This window comes from Eutrema salsugineum, unplaced genomic scaffold, assembly GCF_000478725.1.
Source record: "Eutrema salsugineum unplaced genomic scaffold, Eutsalg1_0 scaffold_8, whole genome shotgun sequence".
NCBI classification, from domain to species: Eukaryota; Viridiplantae; Streptophyta; class Magnoliopsida; order Brassicales; family Brassicaceae; genus Eutrema; species Eutrema salsugineum.
In genome coordinates this window covers 5,971,738-5,987,568 of record NW_006256414.1, presented here as the reverse complement: position 1 = coordinate 5,987,568, position 15,831 = coordinate 5,971,738, and the positions used below count along the sequence as shown (strand labels likewise).

General features: G+C 32.5%; 2 protein-coding genes across 3 annotated transcripts; both read left to right on the top strand.

Moving 5' to 3' along the window:
- Nucleotides 1-173: 173 nt before the first annotated feature.
- Nucleotides 174-4,435, top strand: LOC18009518 (uncharacterized protein KIAA0930 homolog). Of its 2 annotated transcripts, none has more exons than XM_006392217.2 (12): nt 174-414; nt 768-957; nt 1,059-1,133; nt 1,397-1,503; nt 1,840-1,900; nt 2,243-2,302; nt 2,377-2,451; nt 2,552-2,695; nt 2,901-2,955; nt 3,499-3,621; nt 4,001-4,122; nt 4,230-4,435. In XM_006392217.2, the coding sequence occupies exons 1-12, from the start codon at nt 383-385 to the stop codon at nt 4,254-4,256; spliced, it is 1,071 nt and encodes a 356-aa protein (XP_006392279.1). In that variant the 5' UTR covers nt 174-382; the 3' UTR covers nt 4,257-4,435. The 2 variants fall into 2 exon arrangements, with proteins under 2 accessions (XP_006392279.1, XP_024004915.1); XM_024149147.1 differs by having other exon boundaries at nt 3,896-4,122.
- Nucleotides 4,436-7,561: 3,126 nt separating this feature from the next.
- LOC18010290 (basic leucine zipper 4) lies at nt 7,562-8,011 on the top strand. Its single transcript, XM_006392216.1, has one exon. The coding sequence runs from the start codon at nt 7,562-7,564 to the stop codon at nt 8,009-8,011; it is 450 nt and encodes a 149-aa protein (XP_006392278.1).
- Nucleotides 8,012-15,831: the final 7,820 nt, after the last annotated feature.

Below are 15,831 nucleotides of genomic sequence, written 5' to 3'. Positions count from 1 at the left end.
AAATCAAATGAACCAAAAGTCCACCAAATTGAGGTCAAAAAAAAAAAGCAGTAAGAAAAATATTAAATTTTAACTTTTACAAGTAAAGTAAAATAGTAAATTTATTTACTGTAGCAAATCGTTAGTTTATTGAGGTTCCTCGTTCTCCGATAGACGCAACAGGCCAAGGCTTTGCCAAACGCTAAAACCAAATCAGATCGACGCTTTGTGTCTCCTTTGTTTCTTTCTTCTTCTTCTCTCTCTCTTGTATCGAATTAAGCAAAATTAGAAACGAACAGAGAGATAAAAAAACCCTATTCGATCACGAGATCGTCGCAAGCTTCTCGTAATCAAAACGCGAAGAGTTTAGCAGAATCGTAGTTTGCGAGCCGCGAGGGTAGAAATGCTCAACGATGGAGAAGAGACTCCTTCTAGGTAAAGAATTTAGGATCATACAACTTCAGATTCTTTTGTGTTTCTATGCTTGATCGTGACTTAGTTCCAGTAGTTTGGTGTCAATTATTGTAATCGCAGACTGAATTTTTTCGGAGTTTTTTTTTTCTGGTTGCTTGAATTTCACTGAGATAGTTTCCGTTTAGTATTGCTTTGATAGATTCTCTTCTTCCACAATGAAATGATTATATAAGATTTCGGACTAGTTCAGCATTTATGGCTTCTATATATGTGATCCTCTATCAAGATTTTGTGTAAGAATAAAGAATGTTCCAAAGTCCCAGATTTCTAAGTGTGGCTTAAGTTGATTCTGTTGTTTGATTCGTGTTTTTCAGGCATGAGATTCTGAGTATGGTGAAAAAGCACTCAAAATCGTTAGGGAAGATGTCTCTTGATGAGCAAGATGCGTCAGATGTAGAAATGGACTCGAATTTCTGGCATGGTGTGTTCGATGTCTACTTCATTCGCGGCATGGAGTCAAGGAGGAGGCAAGACGATGATCTTTTATTTTTTGTAAGGAAAGTGGTATGTGGCTTGCACCTTTTTCTCTGAACCAAAAAAATTACCACATCGTGTTGTTTATATTGCTTGTTAAGGTTGCTGAAGTGTTCTATAACTATTGCCAGAGCTGTCAATCATATGGTTTGACTGAAAATGAGGAAGCACCAGCTCCCTACTTCGTTCGCAGGTGGGCACCTAAGGTAAAAACTGTAGGAAACGATACTGATATCTTGTAACAAATCTTATGAGGTTTGGTTTAGTCAATAGTAAATTTCAATTTTTCGAAGAAGAAATCGTATATTACAAGGTCTTAGGTTGTAACTCCGGTGAAAGTAACGTATAACAGTACTAAATGTATTTTTGTAAAGGATTGTTCTTTCATGGCCTATATTGCAAAGTTGAATCTTCAAAGTATCCATTTATTTGTTGTGTGGTACTGGAATTCGTCTCCCTTTTGAACCAGTTGGATGAGCTGCTTGGTGAAAGTCTGGCTGACGTTGATTGGAGGAAATCATTTTATCTGAACATGGTTGCACACACATCGTTCACTGTCACGGTGGCGATTTGCAGGTAACCATGTCACTTTCAGATTGTGATTAGCGTCAGCATGTCCTAATTTCATCGCGGTCTAATTTACATTAACAATTCTTGTTCTGTCATGTATTGTTTGCTAGTATTACTATCCTCTTTTCCTTATTTTGTTTTCGAAACTCATGTTATTGCATTATTTCAGTCAAAAAGTTTCCTAGGTTGGAATCTCAGATACTCTCCTCTATGTTTCAGTGATTAGGCCTTGAGTCATTTTTATGACCTGTTTCTTCGGTGGTCCATATTCTATATATCATATGGCTTTTCGTCTCTCCACTTTACTGCATCATGGTAACATTGAATTCCCCGTGTTTTTAGTAATGAGGCCCTGAAGACGTACCAAGGAAGTAAAGACACAACACTCTCTCCTATTTACAAGGTTAGAGATCCTAAGAGTGTTGGATGAAATTACTCGACTCTTCAGCTCTTCTTTATTTTTGTCATATGAAAAAGCAACGGAAGCCAAAGAGTAGTTATATACTCTGCTGTACAAAATATGTCAGTCCAGCTTCTTTTTATCATGAGCCTATTAAGACAAAGAGTAAGGAAACGGAATATGAAATTATGAATCCAGCGTCGTTTTTTTTAGAAAAGAGAGAGGGCATTCACAGGATTTTTGGACCAAACATAAACTGAATATTTCTTCCGAGTCTCTAGTTGGTTTCGTATTCTGTTAGCCAATAATAATCATATTCTCAGATCTTGCATCCATATCATGCAGGTTGTAAAAACTGTATATGCATCACCTAGTCGAGTTAATTTTCATCTGGACTCAAAGAAGGCAAGTATAGTCGTTTTTCTCGTATTAATGTTCATCAGTTTGGAGTTTGTGTATGATATTTCTTGTGTACCTAGGAAGTGGAGACAACACCTGCCTACCCAGAAATTTGTTTTGCCGTAGATGATTTTGACTCAACCTTTGATGCCGTGGTAACATATTTGTTCTCCTTACTATATATCGAATATATCGTCCTTCCAAGTAATAAATTTTGGAGTCCTTGTTCATTGGCTTTTTCATTGATGTTTGCAGGTTCTGACAGAAAAAGATCATTGCTATTGTGTACTTCTTAATTCTCATGATGGGGCAGCCTTTCCAAGTGTAAATGGAAAAATTGATAAAGATTCCAGTGGTTCTAATACGAATACTGACCCCAGAAGGGCGAAAGATCCTAAGGTCTAGTGGTTACCTATCTATGTTTCGCTATTTTCAGCGGTTTCTGCCAATCATCTATTTTTCCTTTGCTACCTTCTATGAGTAGTCTCATATATGCTTCCTAGATTCAAGCCATATAGTTTGTAAGGCATATGGACACATTACATGGTAGTGACTTGCAAATGAGAAAGGAAGAAAATTGACATGCTGATGCTTTTGGTTCCAGGTTACTCTGTTTTCTGGGTTTGTCAGCTATCAAATGGTTCGAGAAGCCTATGAAGGTCACTTTACAGTTTCTTTTCTATGTTTTATCCATCTATAGATTCTAATTCAATTCTCTAGCAAAGTTTCGAGTCATGGTCTTGGTGAACTGTAATTGTTGATCTCGGTCTTTTATATGTCTCCCAAAATACTTGATGGAATGAGTATTTTAAGGGTCCTTTCTAGTATGAACTTGCCTCCTCTAGAGCACACAGAATCCATTAGTGGTTATTGATGTCATTGAACCTGTTAACATACCTGTCGGGAACATGCAGTCTTCATCTTCATGATTTGCTAATTTAGTGGAATCCATTGCTGACCCAAAATCGAACTCCTAAATTCTTGAAGTAATATGGTTCATGTAGAGGTCAAAGGGGTCTGTGTCTAAAACGATACCCAACTTCAAGATGGCTGGAAAACACAATTAGCTTTTGTAGACATGTAATTTTAAGATATTAAGGGCTAAAAGAGCCAAAGTAAGCTCTTGCTTTTTCCGATTTAGACCAATTGATAGTCTCACTCTTTCTCCCAACTTTGTCTGTCAACTTTATCTTTTATTACAGGGGGGAGGAATCGGTTTGGAAGCCTTCTATCACTTGGTCATCACACAGGAAAAGCAGACAGACTTTATATGAGAGGTCCAGGAGGACGTGGAGAAGTTGAGGTAGCTGTTTCTGGCGTTATAGGTACTCTTCCTTTCTTATTTCTTGAATTGCTGTACAGAATCTGGCTCTTGATTTTTCCCGGTTCTCGAGTTTTATTGACCTAGGCACCTAGCCAAAAACTGCCTATGGTCATCAAATGCTTTTTTTGTCTCGGGTTTCTAAGAGGATATAGGTAATTAAAAAAACATGTTCTGAAATACAATCGCCTAAAGTGAAAGTAGGGGATTTGTTGAAAATGTATATTGAAGACGTAGTATGCATTAAGGGATGATTGTATAGAAATTGCTTTTCTCAGATCAAAGCCAAGTAGTTTTAGGTCCTGTTTCACCAATGTCTTCGAAGAAGAGCATCGATCTCGGATCCATTTTCCGTAAAGCAGCATCTGTTGCATCTGTCGCAGCTAAACATGCAATAGCAGCTGCTACCGCCTCATATGATGAAGACGAGATGTTCCCTCTTAAATGCTGTTTAATGTCCATCTCATTGCCATGGGACACCATTGCTCATGATCTCTTATTCAAGGTAAAAACAAATGATTTCTATTTCATCAAAAATTGAAACATGAGTGAATCTTTTAAATTTAGATTATCTCGTGCGCTTTACTGATTTCACTTAACGTGTTGATTCAGGGATCTCCACCAGTAAACATGGAGTAGAGACCATTGCACCTCAAATTGAAGAAAACACAAAAGTGCAGGAAACAGGAGTTGTGTGTTTTGTCCAAATGAGTTCTGTTCTTTGATTGAATTCTCCTTTGTGCTGTGACTTAACTCTTGTTTTCCTACGTAACAGTTTTACCTCCATCAATAAATGAAAGTGAATTTGGAATTTTAAATTTGTCCCGAATCTACATATTTCCCGTTTTGGTCTGCCTCACCGAGTAAGATTTACCCGTTTCTGCAACAGAACTTGTTTTTTGGATACACAAGCGTGGATTATTAAAATTTGTGAAAAGAAATTGCTTTTTGCTTTTATTTGGAGTATACTTGAGAATGTGGAAGGCTAAAGAATAAAAACAAAATTAAGGTCGGCAAATGGGAAAGAAGCACATGAATCCAACTTGGTGGACATGTCTTAGTTAGAGGACAAAATGATGTGTCTGAGGTTAAACTAATGTTTCTATTTTATTAATAACCAAAAGAATCATGTTAAAATATAGATTGGTATTAGATTTGGTATTAGATTTACTAATGAGATGACAAAACTCTGTTTGCGGTTTTAACAAAAAGAATTGTGTTAAAATATAGATTCGGTTAATAGAAGTTGTGAAATGTGGGTGCATGTTTGAGTCCACTAACAAAAGTCACAGAAAGTCACACACAGTGGAGACTAGATTTTCTTGAAACGTGATTACAAAAGTCAAATATAAGAATAGTAAGGTCTTTAACATCCTTTAAACTGCAAATAATTGTAGGCAAAAAGAGAGTGAAAAAAAAAAAGATTGCTACCCTAATCTTTGAAATTTTGACAAAAGAATATGGGATATAGAATACTCTAATTGTTTATTTAATTCTTCAATTATTTGCAATCAGCATAAATAAAATACACAACTATTATGGTTGCAAAACAATTTTTCAACTCATCATTGACCACGCATCAGAATTAGTGAAGTTAACGGTTAACAGAGCAAACAGAGTACGTCAGGATTTTCACCTACAAATCTCCAAATCAAATTAAGGCGATTTCCGGCAACTGAAAGCAGCATTACGAAAAATGCCGGTGAATCGATTTCGATGACATACAATTCTTGAAAAATAATGGTGAAAACTATGTGGATATTAGATAGCAAAATCGAACGGATTATTTTTTTCCAGCACTAATGGTACCACTATGCATTACCATATAATATAATGCTTTAAAATGTTCACGAATCACTTGTAACCCTATTTCTCATAAATTTATGAATTCTGTACCAATGTCATGTGTAAAGAATACTTATTTAACTTCTCCCTTTTTTTTTGGACTGATACTTATTTTAACTTATTGGTAACGCCTTTTCACATTTTGTTTATATACTCTTTTAAAACTTACTATAACAATGGATATATATTAGTTAACATATGACGACAAAAAAAAATATTAGTAAACAAATGATTTATGTGTTGTCATGTTGATTGACTTCTACGATTTACGAAGATAAAATTACCATCTCAACCAAGTCCTTATAGTTTATAATTGGTTGGAGATTTATCATATATGTATGTAGGCAGTGGAGCTAGAAAAAAAATGTACGGGGTCAATTTTAATTTATAATGTATTTTAAACAAATTTTACAGGGGTCATTTAGCTAAATTATTAATATTATATCTAGCTTTTATATAAAAAATATAAATATTTATAAAAAAAAATTGAATTTTACCTGGGTAAATTGCACCCCCTCCCAACATACTCTCTCCGCCACTGTATCTAGATTGAGTTGTCTCAATGATTTTTCAAAAACGGTTGTCCATTATGTACACCATATATATATTCCATATATATATATATATATAATAAATTTAGGTTTTTTAAGGATTCCAAAGATACTTATCTTTGACCAATTTTCATTCTCACGACTAATGTTTGCGTTATCTAACTAAAAAAAATTACTTTCTAAAATTTAGTACATCTATATCTGTTTATTTTTTTCCAATTTATTTATTTTAATCAAAAGAGTTGATATAAAATAAAAGAATAAAAAACTAGATCATAGTATCATACTTTTTAATGGATAATTTTTCATTTAAATTATAAAAGATATACAAAAATACTGAAATATCTTTGACACAATTTTGTCTATGGAAATGTTATAAAAACAAATGATTAAATTGATACATGCTAAGTTACTAACATACACTATAAAGAGAATGCAGCTGTAGTTTCACTTGTATTGTTTACTTTATCTTATCAAAAAAGATAAGAAAATCCAAACACATAAAAAAACTTAGTCGTAATATGCTTTTTGTTAGATTCTTCGTCGTTAAGTTAAGCTCTCATCTTCTTCGTCAACACCCACGCTCCATTTTCTCCCACTTAAATCTTAACGGACAAAGCTGAATACAAACACCAAATCTTTCGTTTCAGGTATAATGTAACTATTATCAGAGAAAAAACTTTAGTAAAAAAGTATGATCTAGAGAAACCATCTCACAATGGTTCAGTGGTCTTTAGGATTCATTTTGTAGGTTTAGTCCAAAGTTCGAGTCTTCCTATTATGATTTCAATCATGGATGGCCACAAGACGCTTTTAATGAAAACATCTGAATTTTTATGGGTCTTGTAGGTTTAATTTGAATTTCGGCTTGGAATGTCCACATTTAACCCCCAAAAAAAAAATTATGACCAGTAAAAACCATGCATATAACAAATTAGTAATTATATAGTTTACGTTAACTTTTCAGATATTATTGAACCGACGTCTAGTATTTTACCTTTTACATATATAGTTTTTAACATGTGTTGTTTCTCATAGAGATGTAAAACATTGTGAGTTTGTGATATACTTAACCTTCAGTGCTGATGGTAGTCGTACTTGCATTTTATTAATCGCAAAATACAAATATACACTAAACTTACAACGAAAATTAATGTGAAACTATTACACTATCTTTGTAGTTAGAAAAGTAATGCTAAGAGATTAAAGGAAAAAGGTCAAAAAGCAATGCCCAAACAAAAGGCATCAAAGGATAAAAAAAAAAAAAAAAAAAAGTAATAACAATATCCAGAGCGCTAATGGACAAACATTGCAATTAATCTCTTAGATTTAGTCTGATAAAGACATTTTAAATACATGGCACTTTTATAGTGGACAGGGTAACCTCTAAATAGGCCCCCACGTGTTCTGACTCCTTTCTCTATAAATAAGCATCCATGGTTCATTTGAATCTTCCCCTTCCCCTTCCCCTTCCCCTCTTTCTTTCATTCTCTTGCTTACCTACCACTTATACCAATACTAAACCGGATTTCTCTTCTACAAATAGCAATGTTTTCAACCAATTTAGAGCCGGTTCATATCTGCTTTGAAGATGCAATGATAACCGGAGATGAAATCACAGAAATTTTGGCGTTTCTTCAATCAAGCGATTTGGACAAATCAAGTGGTTCAAACGAGTTGGTAGAACCAGTTGATGAGAAGAAGAGAAGACGGACGATGTCAAATCGGGAATCAGCAAAGAGATCGAGGTTGAGAAAGAAGAGACGCTTTGAGGACTTAACGGAAGAGGTAAACCGGCTAAACCTAAAGAACCAAGAGCTGAAAAACCGACTGGCCAATGTTTTAAGGAGTGGTAATTTCATATCAAGGGAGAACAACCGATTGAAAACCGAATCGGTTTGCCTTGAAATCAGGCTTGTTGAGTTGTACCGGTTTTTAGTGGCCATGCAATCACTAACCTCAACGAGGTTAAGTTATATCACAGAGTTCGAGATTTAAGTTTGAAATAAAAATAAAACAAAAACGATGCTTAACGAGTTTAAGCATTTTTTTTTTCAAAGGTTAAATGATTTTAGTTAAGAATTCTCACTTTTTTTGTTTCTTACGTCGAATTTTCACATTGTTGGTTTAAAGATGCTATGTGTATATGTAGAAATTCTGTGTAAACAATATGTGAATTTTTCTTTATCATTCTATACAAGTAGGGGCGGGATTACAATATTTGTGAAATTTGGTTCACTCTGCATATATACTATCTTGATTCTATCGTTGAAAAATTCGAAACCTACAATGCTATACATATGAAAAAAGAAACAAGAGCGGTTCATCTTCAAACCAAATAAAATTGAGGTTTAAATTCATTTAAATGGATATAGATATTGATGAAATTTATTTCTTTCTATCAACCATCTCTCTTCACATTTCTCTTCATTTTATCATTCATATAATTATTGTCGTGGGAACAATCATGTTATTGATCCATCAACTAGTGAGGACAAGTTTACCGCGAGTAAAAAACAAATACGTGGAAATTTAAAGCACTCTTGTGGTGTTCTTTGAGGACTCTTCCAAGTTAAAAACAATATTTTGACCACAAAATTTGGCACAATAAAACGGAAATACCTGAGATAAAAACGTGGTTAAGTTATGTCTAGTCTTAAAAAAGAGATTCATGACATATCCTATTTGAGTTTTTATGGTAAAAAGGAGAAATATATAAGAGCATCTCCATCAGTGTAATTTATGTTGAGTTTCTTCAGATTTATTTATTAATTTTTTTGGAAGTTAGAAAAGTTAAAAAAATTCTTCTTTTTTTTCTCTTCCATTAGTGTAACCCATCATCTCTGTTTATCAATTTTATCAATTTGACCGGAGAAGCGCCGTTTGAAGCCATGGTAATTGTGATCGGTCAGTCGACAGAATTGGGTTTTAGAGGTTTTCTTTACTTTAAGGGTGTGAGGTGAAGAAGAAGAAGTGGAAGAAAAAAAAGAAGAAATTTCCCAGCGATCACATGGCACACAAGCATCACTCTCCTTGCATCTAAGCAAATCATCAGCTCTTCCACTGCTCGCCGTCGTTCTCATGCCGCCGCTTACGGTTGCGGTGGCTCCTCCAACAAAACCCCAACGAAATCCAGGATCCCAAACATTGAAAAACAGAAAACAATTCTGTTATCTGTTTCTTCTCTCTGCTTCTTCTGTTCTCTGCTTTTTCTTTTCTGCGATTTTTTTGGGTTGGTTTTTGCGGAGACGACGAAAATCAAAATCTTTCTCGCCGGGAAACCCGTACTCTGGATTTTTGAGTTGATTCCATCGTCTTCTCTTTCCGCCTTGCACCATCGTCGTCTCTTCATGAACACAGATGAGAGAAAAAATTTGTTCGATGAAAACCAGAGTGAAAGAACACGAGACAGAGAGAAATGAAAATAAAACAAAAATAAATAAATAATGTGCCCAATCACCATCGTACACGTGGCGTAAGAGACTGCCTCTTATATCTCTTATATAAAGAGCGATACATCAAAAATTTAGATTTTTTCTTTATTTTTAATGCTAAATTCCTAGGATTTTGAGCCTAATATCTGCTAAGAGATGCTCTAAGTATTTTTATAAAACGGAGGAGAGAAAAATGTTTATTGAAGAAAGAAAAAGAGTGAGATTTGACAAACGAAATGATGTTATGCTTTGAATACATTAGAAAATCCACTAAACGGGTACGATGGGCTTCTTCTAATACACTTGAGACCAATCAACCAGCACGTCTTCAAACGTTTACAATGTAAAATTCACGACGTAATTATCTTGTCAATTAGTTATTTGAATTTGGACAATGATTATTATTATTATTATTATTATTTTGAGAGAAAGTGTTCCTCCCAAAATCAGAAATACTTTTTGATAGTGTGCACTATGTCGGTGTTTGAATAAAAATCTTGGACCAAATCACACAAAGGAAAATGTAGGGCTTTATTTGTGTGGTTAATTAAGTATCACATCATACACACACAAAAGAGATGCATGCATGCTCATAGTCCTGATTTTAAATGTCACAACGACACAAGACATCAAATTCAAAGTATCCCCCATTTATCTTCAGGACTGAAAAGCAGATTTTTAAAAGTCGTCTATATTTTATATAAATGTTAGTATCATAAGCTTTAGAACATGAAAGGGAAACAGAAATATATACCCCCTACAGTATAGAGTATAGACTATAGTACGTACGTAAAAAAACAAATATTAAAATAAAGAGCTTAGCTTCAATGTCAAATAATATATCAGAGGAAAAAAAATCATCGAAAAATCTAGATGAATCACCTCCAAAAATTGTACTGCAGATACCAACGTTAAAAAACAAAGTGTGACTGTGTATGAAGAAGTAAAAAGAGAGATGGGTCATGTGATGGGATCTTCTCGGTGGATATCACATAAAGCCTCTTCAATTGAACCCAAATCTATATTTGTCGCTTTTATACGGCCGACATATCTTCGCATAGGTTACATAAAATTTTATCCTTTTTAACCCTAAAACAAGTATATTTTTTAGATATTTTAAGATGTCGGCTCATCGGCTGTAAAAGATGAAATTTCTCTGACCGAAGAAGAAGATACAATTTCTCTTTCTTTCTCTTAAGATATTTTCAATTTTTACTCTTTATGTTTTAATATTCATTATTCAGAATATTCATCAATGTTTTTTTTTACGTCTTCATGTTTTAAAAATTATTCTGCTATATATTACGGAATTTGAGTAGAAACAACAAAATATCATTTCTATATAATCTGTTTTTATTCAGCTTAAAAAGTTATATTATTTTATCATCATTCTATTATTCTGTTTTCTAAATTTTATCTCGCTTACTAACCAAATCCAAAATTTTATTGAAGTTTTATGGATAACTATCGAACTTTTCCAAAAAAAAAAAAATCCATAATTATTTATTTTGGGTCGAGCTTTCACTTTTTAAAAACTGATGAATCAAAACATATCACATGGACATCACTTAGACTTTTCAGTTATTCTCTCTTGCTGATAGATAAACCAATCGTCTACCAGAAAAGAATCTAATTCTCCGACTCGTGTTCTGCATCCACGCTTGAGAAATTTCCAAAAATGGATCACTAGCTAAAACTATTTCACTTCACATTCCGAGTCCCTCACCACCCAACCAATACCAGTTACACCCAAACCAGATTCCAAAAAGCATCTGAATTACATTTGAAATGTCCCATGGTGGTGGGAACAGACATTGTTCGAGAAGGTTGTAAATTACGGGGAAGTTTGTTAGGTCAGGTTCACAAGATCTTGATTTTCTCAACTTGGGTATCTCAATTTAAATCTACACAAAAAAAAAAATTGAAGTCTACACATAGTTTTAAATATGAACATAAATTAAATTAATAGTTAATTAAAAAATATCTCAATTAGATCAATCAGAAGTGAAAGAAGATTTTCTCATGGATTTGTTAAAGTTTCTTATTTGAAATTTTTTTCTTATTCTTTCTCTTCCTTTTCCTTTTTTTTCTATTTAATATGAAAAACTCATTGAAAGACTTCTACTAATAATGTTCTGATACTCTCAGCCAATTTTTACATTGGCTTAGGAAACTACATAAGGAGCTAAGTGAGCAGTAATACCTGAAAATAATCATATTCATTTGAATAAAATAATGGAAATATCATTGCTGGTAACCTGCATTATTTCCCTCAGACTCTCATCAGACAATATGTTATTTTTGATATGTAACTCAGTGTTTTTATTGTGACTGAGTTATCATCTTGAGTAGCCGGATATCGTGGATTAGCATCATATAGTTTTTTTTTTTAAAATGTAAATTAACTTCTACATAGAGTTATCAAAAACCTGACCAAATTGCTAGATATTTCATTTGAACGATGAATATTTAAAATGTATATAGTCATCTTTGGCTTAAACTTTTCACAAAGACTAATACAACATTGAGGAAATTAAATGTTATTTGGGCACATTTATGTTAATGTGTTACTTATTGTACCTACTTATGGTACCTCTAATTATTGTAAAAGACACATTGGTAGTGATATCATTGACTAAGAAAAGTTAAACTAAATCGAATTAGTCAAACCTACACTATTTTGGTACCAAAATAATTCTGAACCAAAAATAGAATCAGCAGAAATGCTCACCCTCGTTTGTCTTGTCCTCGTTCAAAAAGTTTGTTTTTCTGTCTCTTTCTGTTTATAATATTGCTACTCTTTTCATACGTGCACATTTGTGTTGGAGTGATAACTTTATTTTTGCCTAAGGTTTTTGGTCCAATGGTGTCAAATCTATGGTGGTTCCATGACAAGGCTGTTATATATCTGATCTTCCACCACTAAGTTCTAAATTGGGACAACAAAAACTATTTTAAGGTTGTGAATAAGAGTGGCTGACCTCCATTCACGAAGAAGAGACACAGCCACATACGAGTAGAAAGAAAGCACAAGATATTTTACTCAGGAGAACAAAAAGCATAAGTTTTTTTTTTTCCATCTTAATCAAAAAAGCAGCATGAAAGATCAACATCATAAAGCATAACGTACCGCACGTGATACACATTCGGCACACTTTTACGTAGTAATTTTTTATTTTATTTCGTAAATACTTAAGTTGGGAACACATTCGGCAATCGGCACAGTACTTTTACCAACAAAAAAAAAAAATACTTAAGTGGGGAATTTTTAAGCTGGTAATTCGACTAGTGAACGAAAGCAACTCAATGAAAACAATATTCAAAGTCACAAATTTGAGTATTTGATGTGACCGAGTTTTCATCCTGAAATAATTCTAAGTTTGCAGCAAACAAAATAGTATTTAGGGATCAATCTAGTCAAAACCAAAAATTAGAATCTAGATTAAATAAAAACATTGAGGTTTGTTGTTTGTGATTAAATGAATGACCAAAATAAACAAAATTAGTAAATGACAATTTTTTAAGAACTTCGATTAGATTCAAAGACCCAGAAATATATACTTCAATTTATTTTTAGTTCCAAGAATTTGAATATTCAAAATACTTAGATGTGTTATGGTACCTATGGTCGTAAATCTATACTATTATTTGCGAGGTAAAAAATTTGTTGTGTCATCATCCTATCTATACTATTATTTACAAGGTAAAAAATCTGATGTATCATCACCACAGCGATTGTCCTATGTGTCATTAATAAAAATTATGTGTCGTTTTAATTAGTTTTGATAGGTCAATCATTAATTTTACATGAAAATACCTATAATGGCTTTTTTCTCAATTATTATGGGCCAACAATTTGTTAATGGGCCATCGATCTTGAAGTTCGTCATAGCCACTGATTTATGGGCCACCAATGTAGAAGTCAGTACTAACATAAATCCTAGCGTATCCATTGTGCTATATATACCATAATCGGTCTTCATATTTTCTTACATTTAATATTCGTCTACTAAGTTTAAGCAATTTAAAAAAAAAAATTTGTTCACCTCTTTTTTTTAAAAAAACGATCATAGCAATTTTTTTTAAAAAATACGTCCACCTCTTTTTTTTGAAAAAAACGATCATAGCATTTTTTTAAAAAAAAATCTTCCATCTCTTAAAAAAACAATCTATACTATTATTTATGCATATTCCTAATGACAATGTCCTACTATTTTTTGTATAATTGATACTTCTTTGGTTTTGGTTTTGTAATTCATCTATCGCCTTACAATAAAATTGTCAGGTGAATATAAATTTATGTTTATATTTTAGTTTGTGCTTTAAATATTTTTTTAGATTTAGAAGTTTTCTATTGTAAATCTATGGCCTAATAGTTGTTTGCTTCAAAACTTTTATGAATACAACGATGATGAAGAATAAGTCAAAATGATTATGAAGATGAAACCAAAGGGTGAGGAATAAGAAAATCGAAAGATATATAAGAGGAAGAAGGAAAAAAAAAATTGCAAATCAAAGACGAAAAAGAAGAAGGAAAATATGAGGGAGAAGAAGATGAATAATTTAGGACAGAAAAAGAAAACAAAGGCCTTTAAATTAGAGAATGAAGAAGAAGACGAACAAAAACCAATGTTTTTAAACCTGACTCAGACACCAAACCGGAGAATCTTATGGGTCACCAGGTTTTGGGTTGGACTACAGGTCAATGGGTCGGACCGCGGTTACTTAATTTATCAATATTCTGTCTATATATAAACTAATATTATAAAATATAATGATTAAATATATTCAATCATTATATAAACCCATAATATCATTTGCTTAACCTTTTTTATCGAAATATAGCATTTATATATTCATAAATTATTTGCTCTGTTTTTTTAAAGAAGTAAATTGTAACAAATCAAAGAAAAATAAATTATATATAATTAATAATAATAGCAAAATAGGTCTGTAAATAATAAGAAAAAGGCAAGAAATATATTTACAATTTTACATGACAAAAATAAGCAAAAAAATATTGTCATCCGTTTTTTATTATAATAAAAAAGATAATAATTGAAAAGTAAAGCATTAAAAGGCTCTTAAAAACTTATTTCTTATTTTTCAGCTGCCTATTCTTCTTCTTCTTACCTTTTTTTTTCTTATTGACTGTCTATTTTTATACGTTTTTCTTAAATTAATTTGAGAGAATCATGAACTTTCATCTTTGACATGAAAAATTGAATAAACTTTATTAAAACTAGAAACCGACCGGTTCTGGATTGTTTGGGTCCCGGGTTTGAGCGGATTTTACCAGATTTCATCGGTTAGATTACATCCCGAGTTTTATCTAGAATCCAAATTGGTAATGCTACCGGGTTCCGGTTTGACTGGTCGGACTGGCCGGAGTTAAAAATATTGATAAAAACCAAAGAAAAAAAATAAGAAAAATACAAAGAAAAACTAAACCAAAAGATAAGGAATAAAACAAAATAGAAAAGCAAGAAGAAGAAGAAAAATCTGAAGAGAGAATTGAAATAGAAGTTGAAGACAATGAAGAAGATTAAAGAAAACATAAGGAATAAGAAGATTGAAATCGATGATAAAGAAGAAGGAAAAGACAAAGGAAAAGATCAAAAAAAAAATCATAATAAGAAAAATTATGACAAGACAAAAAATATTGAAAAATAAGAATGGGAAGAGGACGATGAATTTGGAGAGAGAGAGAGAGAGGGAGAAAGGGAGAGAAAAAATCGAGTTGATGTTATCAGGTATATGTAGGGGTTGCTTGGTATGGACTTTTGCTTTAAACTTTTACTTAAAAAATAAACTGTAAATACTTTTACTTTATAAATAAAAACTGTAACTTAAAAAAACTAAAAGTTTGTTTAACGTAGCTTTTAGAGTAAAAAAATAAAAGTGGGCAGTTAAGGCGGTGCAGAGAAAAAAAAGGAAGTGAAAGTATGCTTGGTAAAAATTTGACTTTTAAGACTTTAAAAAATAATAAAGTCCTTACATTCAAACACCAAGCAGCCCCGTAAATGGATAGAGAGAGACAGTGAGTGAGAGAAATAGAAAGAAAGAGTAAGAAAAAGAGGAAAGAAAAAGTTAAACATTTCAAGTATATGGCATTAAATTTATGTTAGTTTGTTTTTTCTGTGTTCCTATTTTTTTATCCAAAACACTTCTTACTTTAAATGTAGTTATCCAAATCGTATGATATATACAACTTAGGACTAGGGACGAATGAAGAGAGTGAGAAAGAAATACTTAAATAAAGGGAGGAAGAGAGAGAGAATGATAAGGAAGGACGCATGGAGGGGGAAAGAGAGAGTTAATATTTTCAGGTACATATATTTGATTGATATAAAATATGAAGGAAAACAAAAAGAATATGAAGTC